General features: G+C 45.6%; 1 protein-coding gene across 8 annotated transcripts in view; it reads right to left on the bottom strand.

The window, feature by feature from the left end:
- MLH1 (mutL homolog 1) overlaps positions 1–21676 on the bottom strand; it is a 93280-nt gene that overhangs the window by 5375 nt on the left and 66229 nt on the right. For all 8 annotated transcript variants that reach the window (XM_027522925.1, XM_027522929.1, XM_027522926.1 and 5 more), the window contains 2 exons: positions 1995–2103; positions 56–119 (listed from right to left, as the gene is read on the bottom strand). In XM_027522925.1, the coding sequence (XP_027378726.1) occupies positions 56–119; positions 1995–2103 (173 nt within the window). The remainder of the gene's footprint in view (positions 1–55; positions 120–1994; positions 2104–21676) is intronic.

Below are 21676 nucleotides of genomic sequence, written 5' to 3'. Positions count from 1 at the left end.
TCAGAAATGACCAGCTGTTGAACTCTCAGAAATGAGAAGCAGGAAATAAACTTACCGATAACCTCAGAACACCAAAATTGGCAAAATCATAAACGAGAATCTGGTAGAACAGTTCTTCACTGAAAATAAAAATGAAGTGACTTTAAGGAAAAGCAGAATCTGTGCTTGAGAGCCAAGGGGCAGGGACAAAATGGGAGTGAGAACCCGAGACGCGGTGGGGTGAAGGCGTGCGGCCTCACGGAGGCCTTTCCAGCAGTCCTGGGACCTGCACTGGTCACGGCGCTGAGACTGCCTGCCCTGCCAACACCCGCACTCTGTCCCCACCTTCCTGGTGCGGTAAAAGGTTCTGACACCCAGTGGTGACAAAGTTAAGCAGTTTTTGCTCACTATTCCCCACTGGCAAAGAATCGTATAAACCATTTCTTTTACAACCCACCATCTAGAAATATGGGCTGTACGGGGAGGGCAAGGGACTTCCCGTGTGGTCAACAGTGGACAGACTCGGGCTGCATGGGGGATGGTTTAGGCAGCTGTGAAGTGTACAATATACTGACCTACCTGCAGAAACACAGAATTGAAATGACTGTACTCCATAGTTAATGAAAGAAACCTGCACCACCCAGGTCTTGTTTAAAGACTTGGTTATTAAAGTAGACAAAGCACGGCAGCAGGGACACCGAGGTACCCAGAGAGCTGCTGGCTGGTCTTGGCTCAGAGGCTGTCAGTGGGGAGGGAAGAAGCCAAGTCTAAACCCCCACTTTCAGCCAGTTCATATGCTCGCTGGGAAACTGTTCCCATTTATTAGCAGCTAGGATTCTAGGACTGGCCTAGGTTTGTAATCATGAAATCAAAGAACCGAAACGATTGTGATTTGGGATCTTGGAAATCATGCAGTTAGATTTCCTGGCAAAGAAAAAACAAAGGGAGTAGGATCCCAATAACCAGTAAGAGCTCACTGGGCGAGCCCACGGCTTCTCAGGAAAGACAGTGGCCCTGAGCTGACCTCACTAAGGGTTTCCGAGCCTAGGAGGAAGGAGTCACCAGCACCCAAGGCCGAGTGTGCCCGCAGTAAGCTCCTCGGTGGGGCAGTTCTAGCTCAGGGAGGTCACGTGGGACCTCAGCAGGACAGAGTCCCACGATGGCCAAGTGACGGTGTCTGGCGATGGAGGGTGGCACCACGCCCCCCCGAACTACCGATTTGAGACCATATTTAATAGAGGTTCTAGAGTCAACAGGAGCTCATCCTCCAAGATCCCTGGAGACAACCATAAATGTCACCAGCTGCGTGCTGGGCAAAGGGCGCTGCCGAGCTGGCCCACCCCATGCTCCTGGACCCCACTGGCTCCTCAGGGCTCGAACAGGCCCTGGCTCCATCCCAAAGCTGAAAGGAGAGGAGGTGTCAGGCCCTCTCACCCCTCCCCTGCCTCCCTTCCCTGCCCTGGAGGCCCTCGTCGGCAGAGGCCCAAGTGACCTCCCTCCTCACTGTGTCAGCGGGGGGCCCTGATACAGAGGGGGGTTTCTCCCTCAAAGTCTCCCAGGCGCTCAGCCCTCCCTCCCCCACCACTTGAATTCAGTCAGCCCCTGCATCACGGGACCTGATCCCAGCTTTAAATCCAATCAGTTGGATTTGAGCAGCTGAGAGCTGGTGTTGCAGAGCAGCCCGCAGCCCCTGCTGTACACCACACAGGCTGGAATACCCCACCAGCTCCAAGCTCTCAACATCCGGCTCAGAGCACATCATCTTACCTTCACAAAACCCTGTGAATTAATAGTGATACCCCACTTTTACAGAAGAGAAATCCGAGATTCAGTTATCAAAGTGACTTGTCCATGGTCACATAAATGGTAAATGTTGAGCCTGGGTGAGAAACCACACATGTCTGCCTCTGAAGCTGGGCCCTTTCCGACTGTCATCCTGCTCTCCCCAGCTTCTCCTGCCTCTGTCTCCAGGACCACCGTCCTAGCAGCTCTGCATTTCGTTTGCACCGATTTACCTAAGTCTGGTGGTGTTGAGAAGGTATAACTTGGTCTGATGCTGTGCCAAGGCCCACTGAGGATTCACGCAGCCCACAAAGGAGTGGTTATGCAGCATCTCCCGGAGAGCTGGAAAACAAGACACAGGTCAGGAGTGGCCCCCCAACACCTCCCTGCACCTCAGAGCACCAAGCACCAGAGCTAGAAACATGGAAAACTGCTGAAAACACACGCAAAAAAGGAACAAGATAGAATTAATCTTTCAAAATCCAACAAGAAATTGCCAAAAGATTAAAGCAGGAAGCCAGAGAAGTAACAAGCGCTCTGAAACCCTTTATAAACTAAGACAGCAGAGGAACTGCAGGATTCATGAACTTCAGTTTGTGCAGACTCTGAAAAGCCTAGGAATGGGGTGAAATGGGGACTGTGACAGGAGTCACGTGCCTGCTTCTGCAGCCAGGATTCATGCTAAGCAGGCTGCCTGAGAAGTCTGTCGAAGTTTTAATTTAAACTGATTCCAGGGCTGACTGTTCCTCCAGGTCCCTCCTAGAATCAAATGCAAATTCTCTCTGGAGAAATTAATCTTCAATTCAGACTTCAAATAATTCCTCACAGGTAAAGAACCAGGACCTCTGTGGTCAAAACTAGGCACCAAGAATTAGAACCCAGAAGAAATCACAAAGTCAGTATCTGCCAAGTTTTAAAGATTGAAAATTCCAGTAAAGATAAAACAGTAAGCACGCACAGTGTGCTTAAGAGGTATTAAAACACAAAGTCGCAGACTATCACAATGATCAAGGAAAGACAAAATTCATTTCACCTATATGTGGAATCTAGAAAATAATACAAATGAACTTCTACAAAACAGAAGGACTCAGGCATAGAAAAAAAATTTATGGTTACCTGCTTTATGGAAAGCGGGTAGGGAGGGATTAATTAGGAGTATGGGGTTAACAGATATAAACGAGGACCTAATCTATAGCTCAGGGAGCTATCTTCAATATCTTGTAATAACCTAGAACAGAAAACAATCTGAAGAATGTGTGTGTGTAACAATCACTTTGCTGTACACCTGAAACTAACAATACTGTACATCAACTGCAGTTCAACTTAAAAAATAGGAAGAAAAACGGAAACAACATTCTACGTAAACTTTCAAAAAATAAAGGAAGACAGTAATTCCTACTTTACAAGGCTAGCATAACCCTATCCTAACCCTAATATGAGAAAACATTAAAAAAAGAAAAATTTAGACCAATATCCTTGTGGGTCACAGATACAAAAATTCTTAACAAAAAATTAGCAAATTAAGTTCAGCAATATGAAAAAAGGAATAATATGATCAAGAAGAGATTAGGCCAGGAATGTAGGGTGATTCAGCATTTGGAAAATCTCACCATATAGAATAAATGAGAAAAAATAATCATCTTAACAGACACAGAAAGAGTATTTGACAACAACGATTTTTAAATAATAACTCTCAGAGACTGTCTTAACACTGGGAATTCAGTGGTTAAGACTCCACACTTCCAACACAGGGGGTGCAGGTTCAATCCCTGGTTGGGGAATTTAGATCCCACATGCTGTGCAGCGCAGACCAAAAAAAAAAAAAAATCCCTCAGCAAACTAGGAATAGAAAATAACTTCCTTAATCTGAAAAATCTATCAATGTAAAACCTCCAACTAGCATCACGTTTAATGGTGAAACAGTAAATGCATTCTTTCCACAATACAGAAAAAGATAACAACTCCCATGCTCACTCATTCTACTTGACATTGTATAGTGGGTTCTAAACACTGTAGTGAGGCAAGGAAAGCAAACTGTAAAAATATGAAAGGAAAAAAAGTAGAACTGTCTTTATCTGCACCCTTGGCAAGGTCATGTGACACAAGGTCTTTTGTATTTTAATATACTAATGGATGAGGGTAAAAATTTCATGGTAAACAATGAGGAAAATGATTTATTTTGACTCAACCTTAACAATTAAAATCAGAACTAATTTTTAAAAGTTCATATTAAACAATGATCAAGGAGATTTCCAAAAAAAAAAAAATGTCTAAAAATAAAAAACACAAGAATCGAAATTAAAAATCAAGATCCAGGTTTCCCTGGTGATCCAGTAGTTGAGAATCCACCTTGCAATGCAATCAAATACGCCAGTCTGATCCCTGGTCCAGAAAGATCCCACGTGCCGCGGAGCAACCAAGCCCCTGCACGGCAACCACTGAGCTCACACGGCACAGCTACCGACGCCTGCGCGCCCTGAGCCTGCGCCGCCTGCGCGCCCTGAGCCTGCGCCGGGCAGCAAGAGAAACCACCACGAGAATCTGCACACCGCTCACTCCCACTCCCCACAGCTACAGAAAGCGCATGTGCAGCGACAGAGATCCACCACAGTCAAAAAGCAAAAATAAATGAATCTTTAAAAATAAAAATCAAGATCAACTGAGTGGACAAAGTTGGCAAGGCCATTAAAAGGTAGAACTATCAGGAGCACAGACTGACGACATGAAAACAGGAAAGCTTATGCAATGTGGAGGAAAATAAATATGTAATTAAAATTGCAGAAGGGCTAGGAAACAGGGAGAGACAGTAACTGAAGACTCTCAAGACAAAGTATCAGAGAAGGTCCCAAAAGTGATGAATGATACCAAGCCTCAGCTCCAGGAAGCCCAACAAAATCTACACCTGAGAGAAACAGAATACCAAAAAAAAGAGACCCTAAAAGCACTCAGAGACACAGAGAGATCACCACAAAGTAAGAGAACACAGGACTGACAGGGAATCCTCTGGCAGTCCAGTGATTAGGACTCCAAACTTTCATGGCCAAGGGCACCAGTTCATCAATTCCTAGATCTCTGCAAGCTGCACAGCGAGGCCAAAAAAAAAAAAGACTGACACTTGAATTTTCACAATAGAAGGAGCCAACAAGTGGTAGACTAATACCTTCAATGCACTCAGAGAAAGTAACTGCAACTCTGAAATTTTAAACCCAGCAAAGAAACTTACCAAAATAAAGATGGATTTGACAAAACAAAAAGCTTTCCATCCACGGCCCCACTCAAAGAGGAAGTAGGTCCGTACACCATCAAAGGTCTGAGGGAAAGAATTATGAGCAAAAAATACTGGATAAATTCAAACAAACTGAGAGTTAACAATGTAATATGGAACAATCAGACACATAGAAACTATGAATATAACACCATATGCCAAAACTAAATCCCAGGTGGACAAGAGATTTACATATAAGCATTTTAGGAGCTAACAAAAGAGCAATGATTTAATTATCCCAGAGTGAGAAGGAATTCCCTACATAAAAAGGTCACTGTGTGATACAGGAGCCATTCAGAGTGGCGGAACACCAGGACACAAAGCGCACCTCCTCCCACAAGGTGGACGTGGTGGCTCCCGCGCAGCCCAGCAGCTTTGTGATGGGAGTGGAGGCAGCACATGACTGCCCCTGGAGGCTGGGAGCGGGCAGCCCGCAGCTTGAGACTGCTCCTGCAGCCTGGGGGGGCGGGGGGGGGCAACTAGTGACCGCTCCCGGAGCTTGTCCCGCCACCCACTGCCAGTGGAGCCACCACTGCCACTGAAAAATCCAGGTGCATCAAAGATACATCTAGATGTGGAAGGATTCTCACCGAGTATCTACTAAATGCTGGCACAAGACCTCAGACCTCTGAAAGGCCAAGAAAATCTCCATGTAACCGAGAGGGACAAAAAAAAAAAGGCAAGAAAGGAATGAGACTGGACCTGTGCCACAGGGAGGGAGCTGTGAAAGAGGAAAGGTCACGCAGGACCTGCGTGCTGGGAAGTCCCCTCACCAGCCGGGAGATCGGCCAGGACGGAGGGGGAGCCTCAGAGCCTCAGAGAGGAACATGGTCTGGTCTGTGGCGCTCAGCATGGCCAGGCCTGCTCAGACGGTCAGTGCCACGGCTCTGCACTCCCAAGAGCGGGCCTGGGGAAAGGGCGCGGGGGGGCGGGCCGTGCTGTGTAGACACAGCACAAGGGGCTGCAGTCTGGTGTGGCCACACCCAATGGGCTCTGAGGAAGAAGCCTGAGCTTCCCACAGGCACCACTGTGGGGGGCGCAGGGGGAGGGGAGGCCCCACCATCACAGCCTTTCTTCCTGCTCGAGGGCTGCTGCGGGTGGCGGGACAAGGTCCGGGAGCGGGAGCTGGAGCGGTCACTAGAGGCCACCCACCGCCCCCGACCCCCGGGCTGCAGGAGCAGTCTCAAGCTGCAGGCTACCCGCTCCCAGCCTCCAGAGGCAGTCATGTGCTGCCTCCACTCCCATCACAAAGCTGCTGGGCTGCGCAGGAGCCACCACTGCCACTGAAAAATCCATTACCTGGCACCGGCCACCGCATCTGCACACCCCCTGCATCAAGGGGAGAACACCAAGCACATGCTGACCAAAGGGCCAACAGGCACACACTGAGAACAGCCCTCACAGGACTTCCCTGCTGGCCCAGTAGTTAAGGCTCAGCAGTCCCAGTGCAGGGGGCCCGGTTCACTCCCTGGTCAGGGAACTAGACCCCACCTGCTACGACTGAAGATCCCGCACACCACACCTAGGACCCAGCGCAGCCAAACACGTAAAAATAAAAACAGCCCTCACATTATATTAAACCCGCACAAGCTACATGGGACACGCCCACATAGGAACAGCCCCCAAGACTCCTGCTCCAACAGAGACAACCGTTCCTCCTTAACTCAGAGCAAGAGGATGAAGAAGCAGAGAAACCACTCCCAGTTAAACGATGAAGAGAATTCCCCACAAAGAACAATGAAAAAGACCTAACAGACACAGATTTCAAAATGGAGATAATGAAAACACTCAAGGAATTAAGAAAGGTTATTGACAGAAATCTCCCTCAAGGATCACTGCCTTGTCATGGCAAAAGGGCTTGTGTAACTCAGTGAAGCTGTGAGCCGTGCCGTGTGTCACAGTGCAGACTTCTAACAGAACGTGGTCCCCTGGAGGAGGGAATGGCAATCCACTCCAACACACTAGCAGGGAGAACCCCATGAAGTGTGTAAAAAGGCAAAAAGATTTGACACTGAAAGATGAGCCCCCAGGTCAGAAGGTGTCCAGTATGCTACTGGGGAGGAGCAGAGGACAATTACTAATAGCTCCAAAAAGAATGAACGGCTGGGCCAGAGAGGAAACGATGCTCAGCTGTGGGTGTGTCTGGTGACGAAAGTAAAGTCAGATGCTGTGAAAAACAGTACCACAGAGGAAACTGGAATATTAGGTCCATGAATCAAAGTAAATTGGATGTGGCTGAACAGGAGATGGCAAGAGAAAACACCGACATGTTAGAAATCAGTGAAATAAAATGGACGGGGATGGGAGAATTTAATTCAGACGACCGTTATATCTACTGCTGTGGGCTGGAATCCCTTAGAAGAAATGGAATAGCCCTCAGAGTCAACAAGAGAGTCTGAAATGCAGTACTTGGGTGCAACCTTAAAAATGACAGAATGGTCTCAGTTCATTTCCAAGGCAAACCATTCAAAATCACAGTAATCCAAGTCTGTGCCCCAACCACCAATGCTGAAGAAGTTGAAGTTGATCAGTTCTATGAAGACCTAGAAAACCTAGAATACCAAAAAAAAAAAAAAGATATCCTATTCAGCATAAGGGACAGGAATGCAAAAGCAGGAAGTCAAGAGATACCTGGAGTAACAGACAAGTTTGGCCTTGGAGTACAAAATGAAGCAGAGTAAAGACCAACAGAATTCTGCCAAGAGAACACACTGGTAAAAGCAAACACCCTTTTTCAACAAAACAAGAGATGACTTTACACATGGACATCACCAAATGATCAATACTGAGATCAGATTGATTACATTCTTTGTAGCCAAAGATGGAGAAGCTGTATACAGTCGGCAGAAACAAGACCTGGAGCTGACTATGGCTCAGATCATCAGCTCCTCATAGCAAAATTCAGACTTAAACTAAAAAAAGGCAGGGAAAACCACTAGGCCAGTCAGGTATGACTTAAATCCCCAATGAATATACAGAGGAGGTAATGAATACAGAATAGATTCAAGGGATTAGACCTAGTAAACAGAGCACCTGAGGAATCATGGAGCGAGGTCTGTAATACTGTACAGGAGGCAGTGAATAAAACCATCCCAAAGAGATGCAAGAAGGCAAAGTGTTATCTGCGGAGGCTTCACAAATAGCTGAGAAAAGAAAAGCAAAAAGCGAGAGAGAAAGGGAAAGGTGCCCCAACTAAATGCAGATCCAGAGAATAGCGGGGAGAGACAAGAAGGCCTTCTTCAGTGAACAGTGCAAAGGAAGAGAGGAAAGCAACAGACAGGCTAAGACTAGAGATCTCTTTGAGAAAACTGGAAATATCAACGGAACATTTCATCCAAAGATGGGCACAATAAAGGAGAGAAATGGTGAAGATCTAACAGAAGCAGAAGAGATCAAGAAGAGATGGAAATAATACACAGAAGAACTGTACAAAAAAGATCTTAATGACCCTGATAACCATGGTGGTATAGTCTCTCACTCAGAGCCAGACATCCTGGAGTGTGAGATCAAGTGGGCCTTAGGAAGCATTACTACGAACAAAGCTAGTGGACGTGATGGAATTCCAGCTGAGCTATTTCAAATCCTAAAAGATGATGCTGTGAAAGTGCTGCACTCAATACGCCAGCAAATTTGGAAAACTCAGCAGTGGCCACAGGACTGGAAACGGTGAATCCTCATCCCAATTCCCAAGAAGGGCAGAACTGAAGAATGTTCACACCACCAGGCAATGGCACTCATCTCCCATGCTAGTAAGGTACTGCTCAAAATCCTCCATGCTAGCCTTCAGCAGTATGTGAACTGAGAGCATCCAGATGTTCAAGCTGAATTTGAAAAGGCAGAGGAACCAGAGATCAAACTGCCAAAATTCGCTGGATCATAGAGAAGCAAGGGAATTCCAGAAAAACATCTGCTTCAAAGACTACACTGGAGCCTTTGACTGTGTACATCATAACGAACTGTGGAAAACTCTTAAAGAGATGGGAATACCAGACCATCTTACCTATCTCCTGAGAAACGTGTATATGGGTCAAGAAGCAACAGTTAGAACCCTGTATGGAACAACTGACTGGTTCAGGATTGAGAAAGGAGTACGACAAGGCTATTTGTTTAACTTATACACAGAGCACGTCATACAAAATGCCGGACTGGATGAGTTACAATCTGGAATCAAGACTGCCCGGAGAAATAGTAACAACCTCAGATATGCAGATGATACCACTCTAATGGAAGAAAGTGAAGAGGAACTACAGAACCACTTGATGAGGGTGAAGGAGAAGAGTGAAAGAAGCGTCTTAAAACTCAGTGTTAAAACTAAGATCATGGCATCCAGTCCCATCACTTCATGGCAAACAGAAGGGGAAAAGGAAGCACTGACAGATTTCCTCTTCCTGGGCTTTTAAATCACTGTGGATGGTGACCGCAGCCATGAAACTGGAAGACAACTGCTTCCCGGCAGGAAAGCTATGACAAACCTAGACAGTGTGGTAAAAAGCAAAGATACCACTTTGCCAACAAAGGCGCATATAATCCAGGCTATGATCTTTCCAGCTGTCATGTACGAATGTGAGAGCTGGACGATGAAGAAGGCAGAGTGACTAAAAATTGATGCTTTTCAAACTGTAGTGCTGGAACAGACTCTTGAGAGTCCCTTGGACTGCAAGGACATCAAGCCAGTTAATCCTAAAAGAAATCAACCCTGAATACTCTTCTGGAAGGACTGATGCTGAAGCTCCAATACTTTGGCCACCTGATGCGAAGAGCTGACTCACTGGAAAAGACTCTGATGCTGGGAAAGACTGAAGGCAGAAGAAGAAAAGGGGACAGAGGATGAGATGGTTGGATGGCATCACTAATTCAATGGACATGAGTGTGCATGTGAAAACTCCGGGAGATGGTGAGGGACAGGGAGGCCTGGCATGCTGCGGTCCATGGGTGTGCAAAGAGGTGGACATAATGCGGCGACAGAACAACCACATCAGTCAACAGAAATGAAGAACATTAGAAAAAGGAACTAGAAACTATAGAGAGGAGCTAAGAAAAAGTTAGAACGCTCATGAACTAAAGGCAACGAATAGCACAATAAATAATGCACGAGAATGAATAAGTGACCTGGAAAATTCGAATAATGGAAATTACCCACTCAGGACAGCAGACAGAAAGCCAAATTTTAAAAGAAAATGAAAGCAATAAACAGTGCTGTGATGAACATTGTGGGTACACGTGTCTCTTTCCCTTCTGGTTTCCTCAGTGTGTATGCCCAGCAGTGGGATTGCTGGATCATAAGGCAGTTCTATTTCCAGTTTTTTAAGGAATCTCCACACTGTTCTCCATAGTGGCTGTACTAGTTTGCATTCCCACCAACAGTGTAAGAGGGTTCCCTTTTCTCCACACCCTCTCCAGCATTTATTACTTGTAGACTTTTGGATCGCAGCCATTCTGACTGGTGTGAAATGGTACCTCATAGTGGTTTTGATTTGCATTTCTCTGATAATGAGTGATGTTGAGCATCTTTTCATGTGTTTGTTAGCCATCTGTATGTCTTCTTTGGAGAAATGTCTATTTAGTTCTTTGGCCCATTTTTTGATTGGGTCATTTATTTTTCTGGAGTTGAGCTGTAGGAGTTGCTTAGCCAGGACATGGAAGCAACCTAGATGTCCATCAGCAGATGAATGGATAAGAAAGCTATGGTACATATACACAATGGAATATTACTCAGCCATTAAAAAGAAAACATTTGAATCAGTTCTAATGAGGTGGATGAAACTGGAGCCTATTATACAGAGTGAAGTAAGCCAGAAGGAAAAACACCAATACAGTATAATAACGCATATATATGGAATTTAGAAAGATGGTAACAATAACCCTGTGTACGAGACAGCAAAAGAGACATTGATGTATAGAACAGTCTTATGGACTCTATGGGAGAGGGAGAGGGTGGGAAGATTTGGGAGAATGGCATTGAAACATGTAAAATATCATGTATGAAACGAGATGCCAGTCCAGGTTTGATGCACGATACTGGATGCTTGGGGCTAGTGCACTGGGACGACCCAGAGGGATGGTATGGGGAGGGAGGAGGGAGGAGGGTTCAGGATGGGGAACACATGTATACCGGTGGCAGATTCATTTTGATATTTGGCAAAACTAATACAATTATGTAAAGTTTAAAAATAAAATAAAATTTAAAAAAAAAAGAAAAGAAAAGAAAATGAAAGCAATAGAAGAAGCCTAGTAGATTCTAGTGCGTGCGCGCTCAGTCGTGTCTGACTCTTTGTCACCCCATGGACTGTAGCCCGCCAGGCTCCTCTGTCCACGCAAGTTTCCTGGCAAGAATTTCCTACCTTTCCAACCCAAGGACCAGACCCACGCCTCTTGCATCTCCTGCACTGGCAGGGGGATTCTTTACCACTGGCGCCACCTAGGAAGCCCATGAGAAACCTACGGGACAATAAAAGGCGTGCCAACCTATGTATAATAGGGATTCCAGAAGGGGAAGAAAGAGAAAAGGAGATTGAAAATGTTTTTGAAGAAATTATGGCTGAAAACTTCCCAAACCTAAAGAAGGAAACAGATACTCAGGTACAGGAAGCACAGACACTCTCAAACAAGGTAAACTTAAGACACACTCTTTGAAAAATGGCAAAAGTTAAAAACGAAGATTACAAAGGCAGAAAGAGAAAACCAAAGGCAGCAAGGACCCCTAAAAAGCTAGCAGCTGATTTCTGGTAGTTGCAGCCAGAAAAGCTGCAGGCCAGAAGGGAATGGCAAGATATATTCAAAATCTTGAAAGGGAAAAATCTGCAACCTAAGACACTCTACCCAACAGAATTATCATTTAGACTAGGAAAGACAATTTCTCAGACAACCAGAAACTAAAAGAATATAGCAATGTTAAATATATCCTGAAAGAAATACTGAAAGTGTTAGTCGTTCAGTCATGTCTGACTCCGTGCAACCCCATGGACTGTAGCCCGGCAGGCTCCTCTGTCTATGGGATTCTCCAGGCAGGAATACTGGAGAAGGCTGCTATTCCCTTCTCCAAGGGATCTCCCTGACCAGGGATCGAACCCAGGTATCCTGCACTGCGGGCAGACTCTTTACCATCTGAGCCACTAGGGAAGCCCAAAATATAGAAAGTTCCTTTCTAAATAGAAAAGTAAGAATCTATAGAAAATAGAAATTCACAATTGGAAAGCAAATCACCTAAATAAGCCAGTATACAGATTAAAAACAAAAAAATAAAACACCATCTGTGAAAGTCATGAGACAGGCCTGGGACCTGGGAGCTTTTGCCGCAGTGTTGCAAAGCTTGGCCCTGGACAAGCCTCTCGAGCTACAAAATAGGTGGGACTAAAAACAACCCTGTGTGTGTACAGTTGGAACAAATTTGGGACCAAAAGATACAAAAAAGGCAAAAAGAGAAAAAAAAGATGTCATTTCTGAAGAGCCAAGAACCAAACCTGGGTGTCCCAAGCCAAAGCAGGTACTGTGCACGCCCCGGCTGCACTCACCACCACCAGAGAGGGGGGCAAGACCACCTAAGCGCCCCCCCCTCCCCCAACACACACCTACCCTACCCTCACCCCATATAAGGAACAAGCTTGTCCCCCACTTGGGGAGCATGTGAACATGTTATTTGTTTTCACTCACTCCTGCAGCCAGCGCAGAAGCCTGAATAAAGCCTTATACCTGAATTTCTTATCTGGCCTCCAGTCGATTTCCACTGATTAAGGCAGGCCAAGAACCCTGGTCAGTATCAATAATTACCACTGTGAAAACACCAAAAGGATGAGCACAGGGATGCAAAAAAGAACATCAAAATCATAAAATGTGAGGGAAGAAAGAAAACGTATATATATTTGTTCATTTCCTAGAATGTGCTTGACTCCCAGCCTAAGGCAAGCAGATATAGGATGCGGTTAACACTTGAAAAGCATGATAACCACAAACCAGATTCACAAACCAAGAAGAGAACACAAGCATAATACAGAAGAAAACCATGAAACCACAACAGGAAAAACAAAGAGGACAAAGAAGAAATCCATAACCAACTGGGAAAACCAGGTTAAAATGGCAATAAATACATATCTACCAAGAATTCCCTTAAAAGCTGATAAACTAAATGCTCCAATCAGAAGACACAGAGTGGCAGACTCGATTAAAAAACCAGAGCCTACAACAGGCTGCCTACAAGAGACCCACTTTTGGGCAAAGGACACCCATAGACTGAAATGAGTGGGAGGCGCCCAAGGGAACCTGTTGGTCTGTGTCCCCCTGACCCCCGCTGCAGCAGGGGCCCCAAGAAGGCCGCGCCTGAATGTTTCATCCGGCCTCTGTCAAGGAGGCCAAGAACCCTGGGTGGTAACATATTCTGCAGTGCCCAACATGGGGCCCGTCCCCTTCTGGGTAGAGGATCTGGGCCCCTCTGGGACCGTGGGATGCAGCCACCCCGGGTGACAAGTGGCCACCTGACCGCTTGTTTCAGCATCACCTCGTTTTAAGACTGCCTTCCTGGCCCCTGGGGGCCTCAGTACCTCACTCAGGCAACGCCTCCCCGCACCTTCGTCCTTTTCCCTCTCCTGAAATCTTCTCTCTCTGTCCTCTCCTTCAGTCTTACCCTCCCAAGAGTGGACGTCGGGCAGCTACAGCATCCCTCCTCTCAGCCTATGAGACCTGCTCCTCTGGCAGGTGGCGAGCAGAGGTGGAGAGGCTGGCCTCACACTGCACAGACCCCGGGCCAGAGGGCTCCCCCTGGAGATTCAGGAGAGTGACAGAGGTTCCGCCCTTAGGTCATGTTGTGGCTCCAAGTCTGACTGTCCCAATATTCTCACCTTTATTTCCTGCCCCCAAGAGAAGCCCTGCTGGGACAGGCTGCAGCGGCAGACTGCTATATGCTGTACACTATATATGCTATATACCGCGTGGTCAGAGCCCCACCTTTGGGTTGCAGTCCCACAGACAACGGGCTGGCTTCTGGGCTAGAGCATCGGGTGGGCAGCAGACAGGGCGCCCCCTCCTTCACTGGCCCTTTCCGGAAGTGTGCTGCTTGGTGCCTGAACAGACACCTGCAGGGGGGCGGGTAGAAACAGCACTCTCTCTGTTTTTCAGTCTTTTCTGTCCCTCCTCCCTTTACCTCTTCCTCAGTCCTCACTCCTACACTACCGGCCCCTTTATCCTGAAAGATTTTTGTGTCTTTAAGTTTTGTGATTGCTACCTTTATGATGCAGTTTTGTCTGTCCAGCTGTTCTGCAGGTCTCTGTGACACTGTAGGCCTGGTGGAGGACTTAAGCCTTGAAATACAAACACAGCCCACATGCCCTGAGACGGCAGCCCTGGGGTACTTGCTAGAACTTTAAAGAACAGAAAGAAAAGACAGGAGCCTGCATTTTCCCCTCCTGCTTGAGCTGGAGGGGCCTGCATCTCTCTCCTTGCCCTCTGCAATGTAATTGCTCTGTCTGTGCTCTCAGCAAGTACTGGATTGATCTGTAGACCCTAGACTGAGGGGAAAAAAGGAGAGGTGCATTTTCAATTCAAGCAGGAAAACTATGAGATCTCTGGTTCTATAGAAATTGGCTTGTCTGGCTTAAACCTGTGTGCTTAATCAATACAGACCTGTCTTTAGAGACATGAGTGTTAAGTATAACACTTTCACTGTGCCAAAGCCTTTGACTGTTTGGATCACAATAAACTGTGGAAAATTCTGAAAAGAGATGGGAATACCAGACCACATTACCTGCCTCTTGAGAAACCTATATGCAGGTCAGGAAGCAACAGTTAGAACTGGACATGGAACACATTGGTTCCAAATAAGAAAAAAAGTACGTAAAGGCTGTATATTGTCACCCTGCTTATTTAACTTATACACAGAGTACATCGTGAGAAATGCTGGGCTGGAAGAAGCACAAGCTGGAATCAAGACTGCCGGGACAAATATCAATAACCTCAGATATGCAGATGACACCACCCTTATGGCAGAAAGTGAAGAGGAACTCAAAAGCCTCTTGATGAAAGTGAAAGAGGAGAGTGAGAAAGCTGGCTTAAAGCTCAACATTCAGAAAACTAAGATCATGGCATCTGGTCCCATCACTTCATGGGAAATAGATGGGCAAACAGTGGAAACAGCGTCAGACTTTATCTTTTTGGGCTCCAAAATCACTGCAGATGGTGACTGCAGCCATGAAATTAAAAGACGCTTACTCCTTGGAAGAAAAGTTATGACCAACCTAGATAGCATATTCAAAAGCAGAGACATTACTTTGCCAACAAAGGTCTATCTAGTCAAGGCTATGGTTTTTCCTGTGGTCATGTATGGATGTGAGAGTTGGACTGTGAAGAAGGCTGAGCGCCGAAGAATTGATGCTTTTGAACTGTGGTGTTGGAGAAGACTCTTGAGAGTCCCTTGGACTGCAAGGAGATCCAACCAGTCCATCCTAAAGGAGATCAGTCCTGGGTATTCACTGGAAGGACTGATGCTGAAGCTGAAACTCCAATACTTCAGCCACCTCATGTGAAGAGTTGACTCAATGGAAAAGACCCTGATGCTGGAAGGGATTGTGGGCAGGAGGAGAAGGGGACGACAGAGGATGAGATGGCTGGACAGCATCACCAATTCGATGGACATGAGTCTGGGTGAACTCTGGGAGTTGGTGATGGACAGGCAGGCCTAGCCTGCTGCAATTCATGGGGTCGCAAAGAGTCGGACACGACTGAGTGACTGAACTTAACTGAACTGAGGGTTACTAGAAATAAGCACACAGTGTTTCTGTTATAAAATCTGTCAACAGGGAAAACAACCTGATATGATTAAATTTTGAAGTAAAGGTAACTGGGATAAGAACTTTTTGGTAAACCCCATAGGACTAATCATGTTTTGAAAACTTTCATCTAAAATAGTCCCTCCAAATTTTGGTAAGTTTAAAAATAAGTTAAATGATAGGCATTAACTGAATATCCAGACAATTTCAAATAGGATAAAATACTGGAACATTAATTGCTAAAAATTAGGTCTAAATTTATCTACTTTTGTCTTGTGAGAGAGAAACTAAAGATGTATGGTGCCACCCTGAAATGTTTTCTACCAATTTATGGACTGGCAAACCACTTCAGTATTCTTGTCTTGAGAACCCCATGAACAGTATGAAAAGGCAAAAAGATGACACTGAAAGATGAACCCCTGAGGCTGGTTGGTGTCCAATATACTACTGGAGAAGAGCAGAGAAATAGCTATAGAAAGAATGAAGAGACTGAGCCAAAGCAGCAACAATGTCCAGCTGTGGATGTGTCTGATGGTCAAAGTAAATCTGGATGCTGCAAAGAACAATACTGCATAGGGACCTGCAAGGTTAGGTCCATGAATCAAAATAAACTAGATGTGGTCAAACAGGAGATGGCAAGAGTGAGTATCGACATTTTAGGAATCAGTGAACTAAAATGGACGGGAACAGGCGAATTTAATTCAGATGACCATTATATCTACTACTATGGCCAAGAATCCCTTTGAAGGAATGAAAAGTGAAAGTGAAAGTCGCTCAGTCTTGTCTGACTCTCTACAACCCCAAGGACTATAGAGTCCATGAAATTCTCCAGGCCAGAAGTCTGAAATGCAGTACTTGGTTGCAATCTCAAAAATGACAGAATGATCTTGGTTCATTTCTAAAGCAAACCATTCAGCATCACAACAGTCAAAGTCTATGCCCTAACCACTAATGCTGAAGAAGTTAAAGTCAAATTATTCTATGCAGACCTACAAGACATCCTAGAACTAATACCAAAAGATGTCCTTTTAGTCATATGCAACTGGAATGTAAAGGTAGGACGTCAAAAGATACCTGGAGTAACAGGCAAGTTCAGCCTTTGAGTACAAAATGAAGCAGGGCAAAGGCTAACAGTTTTGCCAAGAGAACACACTGGTCATATCAAAGACCCTCTTCCAACAACACAAGAGACGACTCTATACATGGACCAGATGGCCAATACTGAAATCAGATTGATTATATTCTTTGCATCTGAAGATGAAGCTCTCTCTATACAGTCAGCAAAAACAAGACCTGGTGCAGACTGTGGCTCAGACCATCAGCTCCTTATTGCAAAATTCCGGCTAAAATTGAAGGAAGTTGGGAAAATCACTAGGCCATTCAGGTATGGCCAAATCAAATCCCTTATGATTATTAAGGGGAGGTGATGAATAGATTCAAGGGACTAGATCTGGTAGACAGAGTGCCTGAAGAACTATGGACAGAGGTTCGTTAACATTGTACAGGAGGTGGTGACCAAAACCATTCAAAGAAAAAGAAATGCAGGAAGGCTAAGTGGTTGTCGGAGGAGGCCTTACAAAAAGCTGAGAAAAGAAGAAAAATGAAAGGGAAAGGAGAAAGGGAAAGATAATACCCAACTGAATGCAGAGTAGCAGAGAATAGCAAGGAAAGAAAAGAAAGCCTTCTTAAGTAAACAATGCAAAGAAACAGAGGAAAACAACAGAATGGGAAAGACTAGAGATCTCTTTAAGATGACTGGAGATATTAAGAGAACATTTCATGCAAAGATAGGCACAGTAAAGGATAAAAAAAGCAAGGACCTAACAGAAGCAGAAGAGATTAAGAAAACGTGGCAAGAATACACAGAAGAACTGTACAAAAAAGATCTTCATGACCCAGATAACCACGATGGTGTGATCACTCACCTAGAGCCAGACATCCTGGAGTGTGAAGTCAAGTGGGCCTTAGGAAGCATCACTACAAACAAAGCTAGTGAAGCTGATGGAATTCCAGCTGAGCTATTTCAAATCTTAAAAGATGCTGCTGCTAAAGTGCTGCACTCAGTATGCCAGCAAATTTGGAAAACAGCAGTGGCTGCTGCTGCTAAGTCGCTTCAGTCGTGTCTGACTCTGTGCGACCCCATAGACGGCAGCCCACCAGGCTCCCCCGTCCCTGGGATTCTCCAGGCAAGAACACTGGAGTGGGTACAGGACTGGAAAAGGTCAGTCTTTATTCCAATCCCAAAGAAAGGCAATGCCAAAGAATTCTCAAATTACCATACAATTACACTCATTTCACATGCCAGCAAGATTATGCTCAAAATCCTTCAAGCTAGGCTTCAACAGTAGGTGAACCGCAAACTTCCAGATGTACAAGCTGGGTTCAGAAAAGGCAGAAGACCCAGAGATAAAATTACCAACAACCACTGGATCACAGAAAAAGCAAGAGAATTCCAGAAAAACATCTGCTTCACTGACTATGCTAAAGCCTTTGACTATGTGGATCACAACCAACTGTGGAATATTCTTCAAGAGACGGGAATACCAGACCACATTTCCTGCCTCCTGAGAAACCTGTATCCAAGTAAAGAAGCATCAGTTAGAACCACACATGGACCAACAGACTAGTTCAAAATTGGGAAAGGAGTACATCAAGGCTGTATACTGTCACTCTGCTTATTTAACTTATACGCAAAGTACATCATTTGAAATGCTAGGCTGGATAAATCACAAGGTGCAGTCAAAATTGCCGGAAGAAATATCAGCAACCTCAGATATGCATATGATACCACTTTAATGGAAGAAAGTGAAGAGAAGTCTCTTGATGAAGGTTCAAAGAGGAGAGTGAAAAAGCTGGATTAAAACTCAATATTCAAAAAACAAAGATCATGGCATCCAGTCCTATCACTTCATGACATATAGATGGGGAAAATGTGAAAACAATGTCATATTTCATTTTCTTGGGCTCCAAAAATCAATGCAGACAGTGACTGCAGCCACAAAATTAAAAGACACTTGCTCCTTGGAAGAACAGTTATGACAAACCTAGACAGTATATTAGAAAGCAGAGACATCACCTTGCCAACAAAGATCCATATAGTTAAAGCTATGGTTTTTCCAATAGTCATGTATTCATGTATGGATGTGAGAGTTGCACCATAAAGAAAGCTGAGTGCCAAAGAACTGATGCTTTCAAATCGTGGTGCTGGACAAGACTCTTGAAAGTCCCTTGAATAGCATGAAGATCAAACTAGTCAATCGTAAAGGAAATCAACCCCAAATATTCATTGGAAGGACTGATGCTGAAGCTCCAATACTTGGGCCACCTGATGCAAAGAGCTGACTCTCTGGGAAAGACCACTTGATGCTAGGAAAGATTGAGGGCAGGAGGAGAAGGGGACGACAGAAGTTGAGATGGTTGGATGCCATCACTGACTGAATGGACGGGAGTCTGAGCAAATTCTGGGAGATAGTGAAGGACAGGGAAGGTGGAGTGCTGCAGTTCACGGGGTCACAGAGAGTCCTCTGAATGGGGAGAGAACACGACACAACGTATAGCTACAGAAAGTGGCAGACGATTTGCAGAGGAGGGGCAATGAAAAAGAATTCTGTATGTGGTCGGGATTTTCTAAGGTTGGATTACATGTAACTAGGTACATGGATTTTATTAAGAGCAGACTGGTGTAGGACTGGATTGGCCTCTCTCATAGGAGAACAAAAGCTGTCCTGGACGCTCTTTTGATAAAAGATTGTGTGAGTCCCTGTGCCTTTAAGTGATCTACATCGACTTTTTATTTTTTCCCACCTTAGCTCAAGGAGTAAGGACTGTTTCACAGAAACCTATGATCCTATCTGCCTGGGTGTTTTAAAACTTTTTAACAGAATTTTCAAATAGCAAATTCTAAATGAAACTTTCCTGACTTCCAGTTAACTTTGGGGTGCTTTAAGGGGCCCCTGGAGGACATCCCAAAGAGAGATCTTAAAGTAACTGGGTTAATCTGCAAGGAGAGGTTTGCCAGGTTCTCAGAGAACCCTGACAAGTTTAGGGGTAAATTTCCCAGGCTGGGGTTGGCTTTCTCTCACACATAGCAGGACATCAGGGTTATTCTGGCCCACTGCTGCACCCCGCATGAAAAGGAGCATATACTGGAAAAGGCCAGGGAAATAGCAGATGGCCTATTGGCCACCAATCCACACCACCAACTTCATCAGGTGGAGGAGGGGTGCAGAGGGGGGCGCGGGTATGTAACCCCAGAACATGACCCGCAATCCAATTATGACAATCGTGTAGGCCAGGCTAGGATGAGACATTACATTACTTGTCTATCAGAAGGAATGAAAAGGTGTGCCAAAGCCTGTGAGTTATTATAAGGCCTGAGAGGTTACACAGGAAAAAGATGAAACCCCAGCAGTCTTCCTGAGCCAGTGACGGAGACACTCAGAAAGGACACCAATACAGACCCTGAGTCTTAAGCGAGACATTACTGGCTGTGCATTTTATCACTCAGGCTACTCCAGATATCCAGAGAAAATGACAAAAACTTGAGGCTGGGCCCAAACCCCACTGTAAAGGTCTATAACAACTTAGACTTAATGGAGGAGGCCAATCAAGATAAGAGGCTAATACAGAAAACACAGCTTTTGGCAGCTCCGACTCACCTACCACCTCAAGGGGACCATGGAGGGCTGAGAAGGCTGGACGCACCACCAAGAAACCACCTGGGCCTGAACCAGTCACGCCTTTTGTCAGAAAGGGGGGCACTGGGAGGGGGGCTGTCCTGAGCACCTTCCTGTGGGATGCCAGAGGGGTGACACTGACTGGCCCCAGTTCCCTGTGAGCGATTTCCACACCCCAACTGACAGGCTCAGGTGCCTGGCCGGTTCCACGTCCCACCTGATCCACCCTCTTTACTCCAGAGAGCCTTCTTCGATGTGGCAGGTAAGAAAACAGAGTTTCCTGTGGACACTGGAGATACCTGCTCTGTTCTGGCTTGGCCAGCTAAAGGTAAGGTGATTTACATTTCCCCCTTGCCTGCAACGTCGGGTCTATTGTTACTACTCACTCCTTTCTGTACATGCCAGAATGCCCAGTCCTCCTCCTCGGGTGAGATCTGCTACATAATCTTAGGACAAGATGAAGTCCAAGGAGGTAAAGAATCCAAACAGAGAATGCGTATGTGAGCAATCCCAGATGACCCACCTGGTGGGCATCAAAATATCCCCCACAACATCCTTTAGGAAATTTGACAAGTAGATCCTGTAGTTTGGGATACCTCAATGCCAAGAAGGGCAAAATGTGCTCCCCCAATAAAACATAAGATTTAAGGCCCGAGGAAAACACCCCTGGAAGACACAATATCCTCGGAAGCCTGAGGCCCTGAGGGGACTCCAACTACTGCTCAGCAAATTCCTAAAACATGACTCATCAGATCCTGCCAGTCCCCCTGCACCACCCCAATCCTTCCTGTCCAGATGCCTAGCGGGCAGTATCAGTTGGTGTAAGACTCAGCAGTAGTGAATGAGGCCGTCATCCCTATTTACCCACTGGCGCCAAACCCACACACCCTCCTCACCCAACTGCCAGGGGACACTCAGTATTTCTGTTTTGGACCTCAAAGATGAATTTTTCTGGATTCCCCAACATCCAGATTCTCAACGCCTTTTTGCCTTTGAATGGAGGGACCCTGACACCCTGGGGGCTAACCAATATGCCTGGACAGTGCTTCCCCAGGGTTTCCAGGAAGGCCTCCATCTTTTTGGAAATGCATTAGCAAGGGAATTAAGGGAACTGAGCCTTGAGAAGAGAACTCTGCTACAATCTGTTGATGACATTGATAAGTAGTGATTCAGATCAAAATACTGATAGGGTCCTAAGTTTTCTGGCAAAAAGTGGATAA

The sequence above is a fragment of the Bos indicus x Bos taurus genome, chromosome 22, assembly GCF_003369695.1.
Source record: "Bos indicus x Bos taurus breed Angus x Brahman F1 hybrid chromosome 22, Bos_hybrid_MaternalHap_v2.0, whole genome shotgun sequence".
Lineage (NCBI taxonomy): Eukaryota > Metazoa > Chordata > Mammalia > Artiodactyla > Bovidae > Bos > Bos indicus x Bos taurus.
This window is presented reverse-complemented; position numbering and strand designations above follow the sequence as displayed.